The sequence below is a fragment of the Equus caballus genome, chromosome 10 (assembly GCF_041296265.1).
Source record: "Equus caballus isolate H_3958 breed thoroughbred chromosome 10, TB-T2T, whole genome shotgun sequence".
Classification (NCBI taxonomy): Eukaryota; Metazoa; Chordata; class Mammalia; order Perissodactyla; family Equidae; genus Equus; species Equus caballus.
This window is the reverse complement of record NC_091693.1, coordinates 49,412,952-49,429,909: the sequence shown is the minus strand read 5'-3', so window position 1 is coordinate 49,429,909 and position 16,958 is coordinate 49,412,952. Positions and strand designations below refer to the sequence as shown.

The 16,958-nt window shown below is 43.1% G+C and overlaps 2 protein-coding genes across 53 annotated transcripts in view; one reads left to right on the top strand and one right to left on the bottom strand.

Annotated features, from left to right (window-relative positions):
• Positions 1–16,958, top strand: part of LYRM2 (LYR motif containing 2) — a 30,430-nt gene that overhangs the window by 336 nt on the left and 13,136 nt on the right. For 2 of the 3 annotated variants that reach the window (XR_002810873.2, XR_011422582.1), the window contains exon 2: positions 425–565. Coding sequence is in view for 1 of the 3 variants with exons in the window: in XM_001503761.5 (XP_001503811.1) it covers positions 425–565; positions 1,712–1,792 (222 nt within the window). In the remaining 2 variants the exon portion in view is untranslated. Of the gene's footprint in view, positions 1–424; positions 566–1,711; positions 5,138–16,958 lie in introns of those variants that run through there. The other variant, XM_001503761.5, reaches the window with a different exon arrangement.
• The window catches only part of ANKRD6 (ankyrin repeat domain 6), a 193,671-nt gene continuing 183,664 nt past the window's right edge, over positions 6,952–16,958 (bottom strand). For 30 of the 50 annotated variants that reach the window (XM_070225285.1, XM_070225317.1, XM_070225286.1 and 27 more), the window contains 5 exons: positions 16,637–16,822; positions 16,001–16,153; positions 11,951–12,064; positions 11,139–11,265; positions 6,952–10,018 (listed from right to left, as the gene is read on the bottom strand). In XM_070225285.1, coding sequence (XP_070081386.1) covers positions 9,450–10,018; positions 11,139–11,265; positions 11,951–12,064; positions 16,001–16,153; positions 16,637–16,822 — 1,149 coding nt within the window. In that variant the 3' untranslated portion in view covers positions 6,952–9,449. Of the gene's footprint in view, positions 10,022–11,138; positions 11,266–11,950; positions 12,065–16,000; positions 16,154–16,636; positions 16,823–16,958 lie in introns of all 50 variants that reach the window. The other 20 variants (XM_070225280.1, XM_070225305.1, XM_070225315.1 and 17 more) reach the window with 1 other exon arrangement.

Sequence of the window (16,958 nt, the reverse complement as noted above, 5' to 3'; positions counted from 1 at the left end):
TGGGTTTGTGCGGCGGGCGGGCTCTGGATCTCTCAAATCCCTGATGCCGCAGCGGCCCCAGCGCCACGGTGGAGACCGCTCTGGCTGGGTACTGAGCGACGGCAAGGAACGAATGCGACTACCGAAGGATTTTAACCGCGGTCCTTTAGAGAAAGCGCCTTCCCGTGGTTACGGCTTCTAGGAGCCGGTGGCCCTTTTCTGCCCGCTAGTCAGCTGATTTTCAGGCTTCTTAGGTTTGACAAGGGTGTAAGCAAACAGCCCAGATAAACTTCTTGCCCTTTGCTTAAAAAAAAAAGTGGAGTTTTTTGCCCTTTTCAAAACTGAGGACCCAAGGGAAGTCATCTGTTGACAGTGTGGTTTGCTGAAGCAGAGCCCTCGGGCAGTGAGCTGTGCAGTTACAACTGCCATTTCTCCCCGTGCGCAGTTCATGAGAAGGCAGCAAGTTCTCCTGCTCTACAGAAGGATTCTGCAAGCAATTCGGCAGGTGCCGAATGATTCTGATCGCCAGTACTTGAAGGACTGGGCAAGGGAAGAATTCAAAAGAAACAAAAGTGCCACCGAAGAGGTGAGGACAGGTCCTGGCCCTTTTGTACTGATTGATGAATTTTTTAGAAAGTTTGGTAGACCTCTTGGAATATAAATGTCACTGAGATGGTATATCTCCATCATTGCTCTTAAGTTACCGATTTTCCACTCGTGATGTTTTACGTTTTACAGTCTTTGCTGTTTCTGCCCTCTAGGTAGCATCAGGTGAGTCTTCTGTTAAACCACACATAGACACACACACAGGAGAAGATTATAAATATTACATCATGATGGTTCGGGAAGTTCCATGCTGGGGGTGTACGAAAGCATGCCAGACGTTGCGTACCCCTATCTGTCAGCTTGTGGCTTTCCTAATATGTGGCAGTTCCAATTCTCAGTACTGGTTTCCCCGGCTATGTGAAAGCAGAGGGTTCCTATGAAACTCTTCATAAGCCGAAATGGCATAAAGCGAAGAAGCAAATTACCATTAATTTACATAGGAAAAACTTTTGAGCATTCCTAGACCCAAAAAAATCCATCAAATCATACCAAATAACACAGAAAACCTAACACTAACATATAGTAAAAGCAGGAATGATATGATAAATACACAGCCTATATAAAATAGAAATAATGTAGGCACAGCGTGGTTTCACTTACCAGAATTTGGAAGACAGCCAGGACACTGGGAGGCTGAGAGGTGGTGGTGATGATGATGGGGTGTCAGGCGGAGTGGTCAGAGACTGGGTGTAGGAGAGAGAGGAACAGGGTCATTTATTAACATCTCATCATCATCTGAATCCATCAGGGCAGGCAGGTCACTAACGTCTACACCTTCTTCTGCCTGCCTCGGTGTCAAAGGTCTGCTGTGGCTGATGTGACAGGCTTGCAGTACACAGTGGGCTTGAGTGCTGAGCCTCTGGAATGGCTCACTGCAAAACAAGTGCTGACCGCTGTTTTTGCTTTTCGCCTTTTTCATAAAAGCTGAAATCCTCTTTAGATTTCTTTCAGTTAGTGAAAACAGGTACTAATGTAGGTCTTTCGTAAAAGTGAGGTGGCACAAAGAGAAATTTCAGGGGGCAAAGCAGGGGGAACCTGTATTGGTTCTTGCCTAACAAATAAAATGATAGAGCTGTACCTCGTTTAACCAGGTAAAACAGTGACCAGAGTTCACTTTCTCCTACAGGACGCAATCCGGATGATGATTACTCAAGGCAATATGCAGCTCAAGGAGTTAGAAAAAACACTTGCCTTAGCCAAATCTTAACTATAGCATTATTTGACAGATTTTCAAAGCCTCCATGTGTTTTGTTGAACTAGAGCTCAACCAAGGGCAGCCCAAAGCCAAGTCAGACTGTTTGTATGTACAGTACTTGGCACAGTATCAGGACGTGGAGCATGGCGTGTCAGAGAGAGCGAAGAAATGAGCACCAGAACAACTGCTTAGCACTGAAAACCACACCCCGTATTTTTGAAGACGTTTCTGGATGTTTCAGCAGTTCTTTTAAGAAGCGAAAACCAGTACAACAAATGGTCAATTAACACGTAAACAGATGCTCAACACCATTACCATCAGGGACATGGAAATGAAAACCACCATGAGATACTGCTTCTCGTCACGAGAATGGCTGCCTTTAAAAAGAGAGATAATAACAAATGTTGGGGAAGAGACAGAGAAACTGGAACCCTCATACACTGCCGGTGGGAATATAAAATGGTGCAGCCATCTTAGAAAACAGACTGTCAGTTGTTCAAAAGGTTAAACATAGTTACCATATGATTCAGCAATTCTGGCCCTAGGTTTATAACCACGAGAGCTGCAAGCATGTCTGTAAAAAACTTGTACACGAATGTTCACAGCAGCATTATGCATAATAGCCAAAAAGTAGAAACAATCCAGCTGCCCATTGTCTGATAATGGTTAAATTAAATGTGGTATATCCATACAATAAAGTATTAATGAAAAGTAACGAAATACTAATACATGCTACACATGGGTGAACCTTGAAACCAGTCACAAAAGATCATATATTGTATGATTCCGTTTACATGAAATGTCTAAAATAGGCAGAAAGATCAGTGGTTGTGTAGGATTGTGGATGGCATGGAGACTAATTGCTAATGGATATGGGGTTTCTTTTCTGAGTGATGAAAATATTCTAAAGTTAGATTGTGGTGTTGGTTGCACAACTCTGTGACTATACTAACATCCACGGAATCGTACATTTTACATGTACAGCATGTGAATTATATCTCAATAAAGCTGGGTTTCTTCTTAGTTGTTTTTGACATATAACATTGTGTAAGCCAATAAAGCTATTTTTAAAAACTGTATGAGATATGTACAGATGGCCAATAGACACATGAAAAGATGCTCATCATCACTAATCATCAGGGAAATGCAAATCAAAACTACACTAAGATATCACCTTACACCTGTTAGAATGGCAAAAATATCCAAAACCAAGAGTGACAAATGTTGGAGAGGCTGTGGAGAAAAAGGAACCCTCATACACTGTTGGGAATGCAAACTGGTGCAGCCACTATGGAAAACAGTATGGAGATTTCTCAAAAAGTTAAAAATAGAAATACCTTATGACCCAGCCATCCCACTACTGGGTATCTATCCTAAGAACCTGAAATCAGCAACTGCAAAAGTCCCATGCACCCCTATGTTCATCACAGCATTATTCACAATAGCCAAGTCATGGAACCAACCTAAGTGCCCAGCAACTGATGATTGGATAAAGAAGATATGGTGTATATATATACAATGGAATACTACTCAGCCATAAAAAGGGACAAAGTCGTCCCATTCACGACAACATGGATAGACCTTGAGGGTATTATGTTGAGTGAAATAAGCCAGACAGAGAAAGACGAACTCTGTATGACTGCACTCATAGGTGGTAGTTAACATAGAGACAAAGAGAACTGATCGGTGGTTACCAGGGGAAGAGGGGGGGGTGGGGGGAGAGCACTAAGGGTGAAGCGGTGTACCTACAACATGACTAATAATAATGTACAACTGTAATTTCACAAGGTTGTAAGCTATCATAATCAATAAAAAAATTTTAAAAAAAACTGTATGAGATGTAGGATTGGAGGCATACTGTCCTCAGGAGATACCCTGGAACTTTCTTGAAAAATCCTTCTGCATTACCCCTCATTGTTGAAGTATGTTCTTCAGGTGTATCAGGATCTGATACTCAGGACTCTCCGAAAACATCACCATGGGGAATGTAGATCTGTTGGAAAGAAAGGAGAAAGAGAAGCGTAATGACCACATTGAAGCACTTACCAAAAAGAAGAGGCAACTTCTGGATAAAACTAATGCAATTACCTTAACATCCACATAGAAAGAAGTAAAGTACATCAATAGGGATGATCTTCAGTGCATTAGGTTCTCCTCCAGGGACAGGAAAAAACAAAGAGTTTGAAGAATACATCGGAGACAGAAGTTGACTTCAGGACACATTTGCAAGAGACCAGATGTATGACGCTGTTAATTTAGTGAAAGTGACAGCCTGTGGAAGAGGCTGGGGCTGGCCGTCCTACAGACAGAAGGCCTCTTGCCTATTTACGGAACGGATCTAAAAAGCTACCAAGAATCTGAGCAGCACCTGAAAGATGTAGGGAAAAATTTGCAGAATGATAAATGGGAGGTAGTACTGGACTGGGTGCCAGAGGAGAGGCGTAAGCTGATGGTGGCGTGTGTCAATGATCTGCATCGCCAGGGTCCACCCCCACCCCACAGCCTCAGAGCCCACAGGACAAAATAATTCCGAATACTCTTCCACAGGGTAATATACTAATTCAAAATGCTTGCATGAGCCAATTTCCTGATTTTTATATAGATGTACATTAGTCAACCTGATGCAAAGCCATCTGATAAACAGAAGCAGCATTTGTGAAGTTTCTAAACACAGAATACTTTTGTGTAGCATGATTGACATACATATTCAAGTATAGGCCGTCTCCATTAAATCGAAAATCTTGAAGCTAAAAGTCATCCTTTTATGAGGTGTGGAAGTCAGTGACTTGGTGACGTTCTTCCTAGCAGTGATGTACGTGGAAAGCATAAGACCATTTGCGGTTTTAATTTGCAAGGTCAGTTTGGTTTGAGATGCAAAAACCAGACTCCAGGAAAACCTAACTTGGGGTTTGTTTTTGTTATTCTGTTTTTTAAAGTGGGTAAAACCCTGAAAATTGAACTTTCATCTTCCAGAGGTTAACATTATTCTAACAGGCAAGCTTTTCCCTTCATCTCTAGAGAACGGTTTACTTGTTCACTTATCACAAGTCACTGCTTTGAGGAGCCCTTCAGAATACAGGCCAAGGCTGTTTAGCTTGAGATTTACTTAGCAGTTCTTCTCACACATGGAACCACGGTCATTAAGATGGAGGCCAGGATAGAACTCCTGGTGAAACATTTTACTCATCGTCTTTATGAGTATTCTGGACTAGACAACAAATTACCCTTCTGTGTGTTCCCTGTAAACGATCCTATACTCTCGTTTGAATATTCAAGCTTTGTTCCTAAAGTTTAAGATGTTGGAATGTTCAGTTTATATATTTGAACTACAATAAATCAGTCTTGTTTTATTAAAAAGTATTTTTAATACAAAAGCTTACTAGCAGGGGCCGGCCCTGTCACCGAGTGGTTAAGTTCATGCACTCTGCTTCTCGGCCCAGGGTTTCACTGGTTCGAATCCTGGGCGCAGACATGGCACTGCTCGTCAGGCCATGCTGAGGTGGTATCTCACATGTCACAACCAGAGGCGCTTACAACTAGAATATACAACTATGTACTGGGGAGCTTTGGGGAGAAGAAGAAGGGAAAAAAAGAAGATTGGCAACAGATGTTAGCTCAAGTGCCAATGTTAAAAAAAAAAAAGTTAAAAAAAGCTTACTAGGGACCAGCCAGGTGGTGCAGTGGTTAAGTGCACGCGTTCCACTTCGGTGGCCCGGGTTTCACTGGTTCGGATCCAGGGTGTGGACATGGCACCGCTTGGCAAGCCATGCTGTGGTAGGCATCCCACATACAAAGTAGAGGAAGATGGGCACGGATGTTAGCTCAGGGCCAGTCTTCCTCAGCAAAAAGAGGAGGATTAGCTCAGGGCCTAATCTTCCTCAAAAAAAAAAAAAAAAAAGCTTACTATTATATGAGAAGTGACTATTATTTAACATGTTGACTGCCCCTATGTCATTTCCTCTTAAATGTTCCATCGGGTTGGAAGTTTTAAATTCATGGCACAGGCATTGCTGTGGCTGTGCCTGCAGAGATGGAACAGATGACTTCCTATTATTTGAGGAAAGCAGAACCTCTTTCCTATTTGTTTTATTGTATTCACATCAGCAGACGCTCAGGAGAGGCTGAGAGGCAAACCCATGCTTACGGAAATTCACTCTGTCTTTTGTGGAATAGTAAGGAAAATGCTAGAAAAAACAAATGGAAACAGTCACATCTACCTTGAAAAAAATTGGGATTATGTAGAATAAGGTCCAAACAGGATCAAAAGCAAATTGTCACTCTTTACCAAACCACCACAGGCTATTTCCTTCCTTAAGTCAGACATCTGAGAAATTATATTAGGATTAAATTAAATTTACTATTTTTGTTACTAAGAAGAGTAAATCACTTTTTGCCCACTCTTTTGTATTAAAAAAGTGCTTTACTATGTCGTGGATTTATCTTATGGACTAAATTTTATAGATTTAAATTAATACTTAAATCTTATGGATTTAAATTAATTACATTTATAGTTATATTTGATTTAATATTACAGGAAAAGAATATTTCCCCTTAAAATTACAACTGAAAAAATATTTTTAATACTTTTCTCTTATTCATAAGAGGTATTCCAAAAAGGTCACTTTTTAAAATTGGTTTGTCTTAAGTCTTATTTAATTGATTGACTTTTATATCACAAGAAGAAATGTATGTAGCTTTTAGGAGCAATTTGTTAGTCAAAAAATGTTATCTTGGCTTGCATACAATTATAAGTGATGTTTTGTCTGTTGCCTTTGCACAGTGTTTTCCAAAAGGTCAACAGTTTAAACAAAACACTTGTTTAAGCTTGCAATGAGAAATATTTCATTACAGTTAAAACATTTTTTTTATGCCGGCACCTGATCTCTACTTCAAAGCAGATGTATTTACTCTAGGTTATACTTCTAGAGGAACAAGGTGGAGTGTGGCTGGGTGAAGGCACTCTTTCAGGAACCATAAAATTTGGTCAACTACACACATGAAAATGTAGGCTAAACAAAGTATTCACACTCATTTTTTAAATAAGAAATTTAATATCCATAGTGTTGAGAACCATGTTTAATGCTTGGAAGAGACAAATTCAAAGTGATAAAATACTAAATAAAAGAGAACATACCTCTCAAGAATCAGTGCTTGACTGAAATGAAAAGGTATAAACACAAAAACATCACTTCCTTTATTTGGGCTCCCAAAGTCAAAGGTAAGATTAGAAGTGATACTCAGTCTATCACAGATATTGACTATATTCAATGCACTAACAATTTTTTTAAAAAGACACTGCAATATTGTACAACTTTTCTGTTTCACATCATTTTTCCCACAGCTCAAGTTCCAATCTCATTTCAAATATGACCTACATGACAGCCTACAAATTGTTAATAGTTCTGCTTCTTTGGAAAAGTACTATTGTGGCATTTGCTCATTTTAGTAGACAGCAAAGGGAAAAATACACGTGGAATCCATAGCTGAGTTTTTGACAATGCTAAGGAACAAAAACAGACCAAATACAGTTGTTGAAAATACAAAGCTATTGCATTGGTCTTGCCGATGCGGCCATCTCTTTGGGTTGGGAGGCTGGCTGACCCTGCTCTATTTCCTTGCCTCTATGGTTTTCCCTGCTATGAGAGAGAGAAGATCCATGGAATCTGTCAGACTAGGTGCACTGACCTTTCTCCTTCCTCCCCAAGTCTCTCCCCTACCTGTCACTTTGACCAGAATATCCAGGTCACAGTGATAACCTGCCTGCTTCTGATGGGTAGGAGTTACACCATCAAAATACTTCCTACCAAAGCACTCTATGGTCTAGATAAATTAAAATTTAATTTGTTTTCGGGATTTCTCAACAAGGATATCCCTTGAGGTAACAGGAAGTATTCTGATAAGTGAAAATAAATCCTGCTTGGAACACAACTTCCTGGACATCTTAGGAATTCATCTCTTCTTTGAGTACGACGCAGCTCTCAAGAACTCAGTGTATATTGTGGAACGATTCTAAAGCGGTCAGTAATACCGTGTGTGAAATAGATTTAGAAAACTGATAACTCTGCAATTCTGTGATTCTGCATCAGGAACAAGGAGAGAAATGAGAGAGGAAGGTGCCTCTACATGTAGCAATCCAATGGGGGTCTCTGGGGAAGAACCGTCTACCTACTCAGCAGTTGAGAACAGGACAGGCTTACAAAACTGAAAACTTGAGAGAACATCAGATTAATTCCCTGCCCAGGTTCTGTAATGGTGACATACATCCACATTTACTAGGAATGCCTATCTCCATGGACTGTCACTATTAAAATCACAAAACAAAAACAACTATGAACTTGACAGGCAAAAAACAAAGGGCCTACAGCATACTCTGTTTTGCTGGGTGTTTCTATGTCAAGAAGTCAAGATTCTCTCTTTGGCTCAATGAGCAACATTTTATTCCAAATTATAGACAATAGTTACTCAGTTCCTGTGTTTATAGAAATAGAACTGAGGTTTCTATGCAGACATGGAATTTTGAGATGACTATAATCCCACATTCCAAGGGCCAAGAAGCTTAGAAAATAATTAAATCCAAAGTTTCAACACACCCAAGCTACCTGTAAAACTGTGTATGCTCCACAAGGCAGAGTAAAATCCTGAGGGCTCCACGCGGCTGGGGAATTGTGGGGTCTAAATCAAATTACTGAGTTATTTACCTTGACATAGGCACTGCAAAGCAGTGGAAAGCTTTTGAGGCTCTTCAATGACAGAATTCAATTAAAAATAAAATACTTTCATTTCTTTATAAAATGTAGACCAATAAGCTCAAATTCAGAAAGGTACTCTAAGATAATTGGGTTTGAATACAAATAGGTTATAGAAGTTTCCGGTAATTGCTATGTGAATGTTTTTCCATTGATCTTTTTAAAATCACTAGGATTAATCAACCGTAATATTTCTATACTTTGGCTAAAAATACAGAAACCATGGTCAAATGATGTGACCCTTTCTCATTTGAGTTCATTACTAACAAACATTCCCGGTGCTGTTGGCCAGTTACTCATTACTTAAATACACTCTGACGTTGCAAAACATTTTAAGATATAAAGGATCCTGGGATATCATGAAAATCTCTTTCTCCTCAAAATCTGTTTGATAAGTTTCCACCTGGTTGAAATGTTGGCTTTTGAGAGTCATGAATTTGAGAGAGGGCTGAGCGTGCATCTCAGTGACGGCTCTCCGGCAGAGGCCACTTGTCTAGGCACAGCAGGTGTGTTTATACGAACGAATACTTGATTGGAGTTCACGAGGGGTTAACCTTTCTCTTGCTTTTGATTTATATTACTTCGCACATCCTGAATTTTAGGGTCCCGGCTTACATATCACTCAGTTTCTTAGCGTGGCTCGCTTCATCTGAGCTGTTGCACTTCAGATGAACCTGGACTGAGGTTTTGAGTTTGTCGTGCAACCTGAAACTAAGCAAGCCAACCCTGGTTTCAGTTTAATTGTTGAAGTCTTCATAACTTCAGAGCATAGGAAGTGTGTGTCTGGCACATTTTAGAAATTAGTGATTTTTTTTTAAAGGCAAGTCTGCTATGTGCACAATAATTGACACCCTGGGCATAGCTACTCCGCGGTTGCAAAACTGGAAATCCCCAAGGATGCCTTCAGGTGCCCTTTCCTGGCCCTAATTTTCCTTCTGCACCTTCGTCCTCAGTTTAGCAAGTTCCTCTTCTAAACTTTTAATATGTTCCTTCAGCGTGGCCTTGTCTTGCTGGGCTTTCTGACTGGCTTGGCTTCGTGCTTCTTCAATCTTCCTCTCATACCACTTTTCCATCTGGGTGGAAACAGCCTCAAAAAAATACTGGGTAATCTCGAGAGCTTGGGAGGTGTCTCGAAGGTGCGGGGCAGTCTGCTCACTGCCTGCTGCTGGTGGCGGCCCACAGCTGGCGGCGGGTGCTGGCTGCTGGGCTCGATGCCTTGTCTGCCCACTCTTCCCAGATTTCTTGGTTTGGGTGCCTCTGTCGACGCAGGGCCCAGCCTGCTGATCACATTTGGCTGCCTCTTTCAAGGGTAGCAAGGCTGTCTGCACCTTGACATTCCTCAGTCGGGAGCCTGTACAGTCCGAGGAAGACAGCTCTTGCTGGAGTCTGTGGGTAGCAGTGGCGTTGAGGGCCTTCTCCTTGGGCCTAACCACCTGGGGGGAAGTGTCAGAAGCTGCTACTGGACCTGCAGTCACCACTGATTGGTCCACACCTGCTTTCAGAAGAAAAACTCAAGTCAGAGCAAATCCACATTCACACAGTCATGTGCCTGTGGGTCAGCATTTGAGAGTCCTGGGAATCCTGTAAACCACCAACCACCACGTGCAACTCCTCCTCTGCCCTTCCCTTCCAGTTCTCCCCTGATTATCATTTTGGCTTGTCAGGGCTTTCATGGATACTGTATTAACCATACTGGTAGCATCTAAGCCAAAAACGTGCTGGCCTTTCCTTTAGCCCATCTCAATCTACCCTAGAAGGCTCTGGGTACCATTTTCTGGTTGCTCAGGATGACACAGCTCACCAAGAGTCTCAAAACAGAACTGGGCATTTTGTCAATGAGAATGAATATCCCCAATCTCTTAATTTCTGGGCCCTTCCACACCATAGCTGCAGTTCCTAGTTCTTTGACCCAGCCTCCACTTTGGAGAGGTGGTCCTATTCCCCATACCCAGAGCTCCGGCCAAGCTCCATACCTAGTCCTAGCATGAAAAATTTGCCTAGGATTTTCCCCAATGTTATGGGCACAAAGAAAATAAAACCACAGTGCCGGAGATGGTCTGTAGTAACATGAAACACTTGACATAACAAATCCCCAAGGAGGCCTAATTACTAAGGTTCTACATGTCCTCAACATTATCATCATCAAGTGTAATCACTGTGGCTAATGTAAAGATGCTTTTCTGGAAGCATCTCTTACCTAGCACCCGGGGCAGCTTAAATATACAAATGCTCTTTAATGAGGTTTTACAGAGTTGGACCAAGGTAAAAGGCTGATCAAGGAAGAGAAAGGGGAAGGAAGGAGGTGCAAGGTCAAGGGTGAGAGCCCTGCTCAGGAGACAGATGTCCATCCATCACCCTCATCTTTGGGGTCCACTCTGACACCATCAACAAGTCTTTTATTCCTGCATTCAAATACTTTGAAGACTTAAATAGGAATGCTTCATTGCTGTACAGGAACTGAGTGTTCAGTAGTGAGCATAGCATGGTCCTTGCCCCTACAACCCAGTGCCTTCCACAGCCCTATCATACTGGCTCCCTCCGGTACAGGAGAGAGCAAGATCTGGGGGTCTCATCACCTTGGGGTGGAATGGCCCTCTCTGCACAGGGGTTACCTGTGGAGGATTCACAAGTGGATGGTGTGGATTTAGTCCTAGAGGCCCTGGAATCTCCAGAAAGCTTCAGCTCCAGATTCTGAATCTTTAACATGCACCAGGTTTTTAATTCATCCACCAAGGACATCTAAAAAACACACAAAGTAATCAGGTGAATTTCATGTATGGTTTATGAATGAAAGCATCCAGAATGGACTTTTCAATCATGATCGTTGAGGAGATCACACCCAACAGTTGTGATTACCCACCTCCCACAGCCTACACGACCTTCTCTGCTTGCCCTCCACACACCAGATGGACCCAGCACCCAAGGTGACAGCTATCTATAACCTTCATTAAGTGACCTAGAGCCACGTAAAACTCAAACTCCAAAGCTTCCCAAGTCTTCCAAACCAAGGATTTCTGCTGCCTTAGGAGCATGAACACTGACACACTCACTAGGACCCATTTTACATCCGTTGTTTAGACCATAAACTCCCTGAGGGCAGGAACCAATCTTGTTCAACAACAGATCAGTGGCCCAGCAAACGCACAATACGTAGACCTGACTAAGGGTGGAGAGCACGCCCGCCCCAGCACGTTCTATAAACTGTTCAGTCTCCACCGACTGCCAGCATATTCAGCAACAAACATGAACTGAACTACAGGTTCTTTTCTATTAACTGCACTTCAGAGTCATAAAAATGACATGCTATGTACTGCAAACACTGTTAGGGGATCTCGGCCTGAGTTTTCAGTGATGGGGCTGAGTCTTTTCCCCAGTGGAGACGGGTGGTAAGTCACAGTAAGTAAGGACAGATACTGATCGTCACCTGTCGTTTCTCTCCCTCCTGCTTCTCCGTGTCTGAGTGCAGCTGCAGGCGGTTCAGGCACTCCGTCCTCTCTGCCGAGAGTCGCTCAACCATCAGCTTGTCCAGAACACGCATCTAGGATGCAACGGGCACAGAGCGCATGGCTGAGATGATCTAAAGATGGGCCCTGGTCTCTCAACTCCTGAGGAGAGGTTCAGGGGGGCCACGCAGGGACCAGAGAGAAGACAGGCAAACCTCCACTCCTCTTTCTGTTCCCATACAGTATTCATGGAACTCTAGGTTTTCAGAATTCCAGAGCATGTTGCTACGTAGGCCCATGTTTCTTTCTTTTTCTCACTTGTTAAAGTCCTAAGGGGTTTAAGAGACTATGAATATGCCTGAGCCAATGCAGACCTTGTAGGTAAAAGAATTTTTATAGATCTCAGAACATTATTTCCAAGACTATTATTGAAAGGAAAAACTACTTCTAAAAGTATGGAGCTCTTCTTCCCCTTTCCAATGAATGGTTTATCCCTCCTCCCCCCGATGTTAGAGGCTGTGGAAGAGGCGGCGAAAGGAGCTGATACTCGGGTATTTCACGCAGCTCTCCCAGCGACCAGCCCTCAGTGCTGCACGGAAAGCGGGCAGAGCGAGAGTGAGGACGGCAGTGGGAGGAGGTCACGGGGAGCGCTGCATCCAGAGCACAAATGACTGTCCCCTCTCAGTCACAGCCCTCCCGGGACCCCCTTCATCTGGACATTTCCTGTAGGGCCCAACACCCAGCAGGGCTGAACTTCCACTGCTTTGACAAGGCCCACAGAAGAAAAGGGACTGTTGTTCGTGGGAATCAGTCCACGAGGGCTCACTGGTGAGCTCCTCTCCTGTCAGGGACATTCATGATGTCCCACACTCAGATGTTCAAAAGTTTTTTAAAGCAGCATCCATCCTGAGACGTGGTGAGCACCTCTGCTTTGTCTCTTCAGCCGCCATGTTCTCCTGAGAGCTGCTCTCCCGCTGTTTGCTGGGACTGGCCTGCTCTCCCACCTCCTTATCCATGATAGAGATGCTCTGCCAAGAGCCACCGCGTTGATGCACAGCTTTGTTCCCGGGGCACGCTGACTGGTCCGGGCATGAGCACCTGACTTATGCTGGGCCAGAGTCCTTTCCCTGTGATCTGGAATTAGGACTAAGACTCTACACCCCAGTCTGTCACCTTCCTTGAACCCAAGTGAGGTCTGTGAGTCACCCCAGCATTCATCTACCATCCCTCTTTGGGCTTAGGCTAGCTGAAGCGGGTTTTTATTCACAAAACAGTCTTAACTAATATATTATGGCTCTAAGAAGGGATTTCTTAAATGGGCTTTCCACAAAATACAAATAGCAAATAAACCTTAAAAATGTTCAACCTAGGGGCCGGCCCAGTGGCACAGCAGTTAAGTGCGCACGTTCTGCTGTGGTGGCCCAGGGTTCACCAGTTCAAATCCCAGGTGCGGACATGGCACTGCTTGGCAAGCCATGCTGTGGCAGGCGTCCCACATATAAAGTAAAGGACGATGGGCATGGATGTTAGCTCAGGGCCAGTCTTCCTCAGCAAAAAGAGGAGGATTGGCAGCAGATGTTAGCTCAGGGCCAATCTTCCTCAAAAAAAAAAAAATTTAAAAAAAATGTTCAGCCTCACCAACAAACAAGGAAAATTAATTAAATGTCCTTAATCAATTTGGCAAAAACTTAAAAAATTACAACATTAATGATGTCAAAGGCTTGAGACAAACTCAGACACTGCTGGTAAGATATAAATTGGTACAACCTTTCTATTTATCAAGAGACTTAAACATAGTCTTAACTTTGGACCCAATTATCCTAATTCTGAGCAAATAATCTGTGAAGCAATCATAAGTTTATGCACACAAATGTTCATCATAGCATTACTTATAAGAGTGAAAAACTATAAGCAGGGGCCGGCCCTGTGGCGCAGCGGTTAAGGACGCATGTTCTGCTTCGGTGGCCCCAGGTTCGCCGGTTCGGATCCCGGGTGTGGACATGGCACCTTTTGGCAAAAGCCATGCTGTGGTAGGCGTCCCACATATACAGTAGAGGAAGATGGGCACGGATGTTAGCTCAGGGCCAGTCTTCCTCAGCAAAAAGAGGAGGATTGGCAGCAGTTAGCTCAGGGCTAATCTTCCTCAAAAAAAAAAAAACACCAAAAAAAACTGTAAGCAACTTTAAAGTTTAACAGAAAGGAATGGTTAAATAAACTATGCTGTATTAATATGCTGGAATATTGTGAAGCCAAGGACATGGGAAAATGCTCGATATAAAATTAAATTAAAAAAAAGCAAAATTGTATACCCCCATATACAGGAATAGTACACCACTATTAAAAAACACACCATAGCTTCATATGTCTAAGACATATTACTAAATGTAAAAGTAAGCTAAAAAAGAGCACAGCATGGTTCCATTTTTGTTTAAAGGTGATAATTATGTAGGTTACTATCTATAAAAGGAAAAACCTATGGGAAAATACACCAAACCGCGAATGGAAGGCCATTCTCTGGGAGGTATCACTATGATACAGATTTCTGTAACGTGGAATGTCTTTCCAATGAACATGTGTTATTTTGTAAGCTTTTTAAAAGTATTTTTTGTATTTAAAAGTCTATATTCATCATATATTTTTTATTAGTTAAAAAGGGAAAATGTCCCTTTACAATGGAGAGAGATGGTGGTTACCAGCTTAGCCAAATGATCGACCTCAGCATCATTAATGAGACATCCTGACATATGTGCCTCCTGATGTGATGTAATTTGAAGTTGACACCATTAACTATGAAGTGTTCTTACCAAAAATATTTAACCTGAAGCTAAATAAGCATCTACGCCAACGGTTCTCACACTTTAGTTGCACCAGCAGCCCCTGGAGGTCTTGTTAAAGTGCAGGCTACGACACCCCACCCAGAGTTTCATTCACAGGTAAGTTAAATTCAGTCCAGCTGGAATGAGGCCCAAGAATTTGCACTTTTTCCCCCACAAGTCCCCAGATGATGCTGACGCTACTGGTCCAGAGATGACGCTTTGAGAACCACTGCTCGAGAGCTAACTTTCAGTTTACAGAAATACAGGGATAGAAGAACAAGTTAAATAACACCATGAGGAAACTATCAGAACACCCAGGATACGGAACGTGCTATAACACAACTAGCCTGGACTCTTTAAAAAGTTAATATCATAGGAGAAAAAAAGTTGGAAGGAATCAAGGACTGTTCTAGATTAAAAGAGACCACAGAGACATAATACAAATGCACAAAAGACACACTGGACATCGATTTGGGATTAAAAACAGAAACTGCTACAAACAACCTTTTGGGAGAACTGAGAAAATCTGAATATGGACTGAATACTATGCAATTATAGTTAATTTCCTCATATGTGATAATGGCACTGTGTCATGAAGGAGAGAATCCTCATTCTTAGTCAATGCGCTCTGACGTGTTAAGGCGTGAGGAGTCAGGACAGTCTGCAACTAAATCTCACGCAGGTCAGCAAGAGGAAAAAAGTGTCTGCGAGAGCCTCACAGAGCGACTGTGGCAGCTATTAACAACTGGAGTGTGTCCAAGCATTCATTATACTATTCTTTCAACTTTTCTCTGTATGTGAAAATTTCCAAAATTAAAAGTTGGGAAAAGAAAAACTACAGACACAATTCCTCTAATTTTGTGTGCAATGGGGAAGGGGTATAGAGCACAGAGACATTTAATAAGACAGGGAGAAAATAAGCCCAAATATTAATAGTGCTTTTTCATCACGGTGGGCTTACAGGTGACTTATTTCCCTTTCTAATTTTCAGATTTTTAAAAATGCTCTGTAATGAGTATATATTACTTTTATAATGTGAAGCAATTTAAACATGTTCTTAAAAAATTCAAACAGATGGGCTTTAAAGAAATTGCATGAGCAGGCCTCCCCGATGTGCTCAGGGCAGTGTACAAGCGGAAGGGGGTGCTGAGGTCTCCCTCTGAGCTCATTTTCTGCAGAGCACCTGGAAATTAGGAGGCTGGGCGACTGGCTTACTTGGTGCTGCGTCTTACTCTCCATATGTCCCAGCTTTGTATTCATTTTATCCTGAACCGACCCCAGCTCTGCTCTGATCTCCTCCACAGTTGCCTCCAACTGGTTCTCCAGCTTGTTGATCAGGGGTTCACATCGACAACCATCTATTGGTGCCTGACAGGGAAACAAAAGGAATCAGTCCATCTCATTCGCTCCTTCAGCAAAGCACTTGTGAGTACCCATCATAAACCCGTCAGCACACCAGGGGGACAGAGACGATGGAGGAGACAGACTCGTCCTTGTTGGAACTTTGGAACGCCTGGTAGGCCAAGCTTTGGGTCCAGTCCTCACTAAGAAGACTCAGAGAGGGCAAGATATGGCCCCAATCCTCAAGCTGCTTTTGTCGACGCTGGGGCCTCCACGTGATCTAGTCCCCTAAGGATAGTGCAGAAAGCTTGGTACCTACCCCCACGCCTGGGCGTAAGTGACAGGAGGGTATCTGTACTGTTTAGGTGAGGAGGCCCATCTGGTTGATCTTCAAGGCTCATACCTCCTTAAGTCAATGCCTAAAGTGGATCTTAGCCCCCAGGAAAAGTGTTCAACAGACAACCTTGCTTAAGGCCTGTGGCCCCGTGTCCTGACAGGCTGGGCGGGTACCTGCATCACTTTCCCGTCCTTGCCACGGTACAGCGTGTAGAGCTGGTATGCTCTAAACTCATGCGGAGGGGGTGGGGGAGAGCATCGATGCCTGGCCTTCTTTTTAGGGTGATTATGAGTGTGCAAGTTCTTCTGGTGTCCAGGCTGTTGGTCCGCTGGTGGGGTGGGGTCAGAAAATGCTGACGCCTGTGGGAGAGGAAGAGACAACACCCCTGAGCACTGTGACATCTGTAAAATGGACACTCAGACAATGGCTCCCATCTCACCTCCTTTTTGGGCAAAGAACCCCACCTCCCTCTGCCTCCTGGCGTTCCACTCCAAG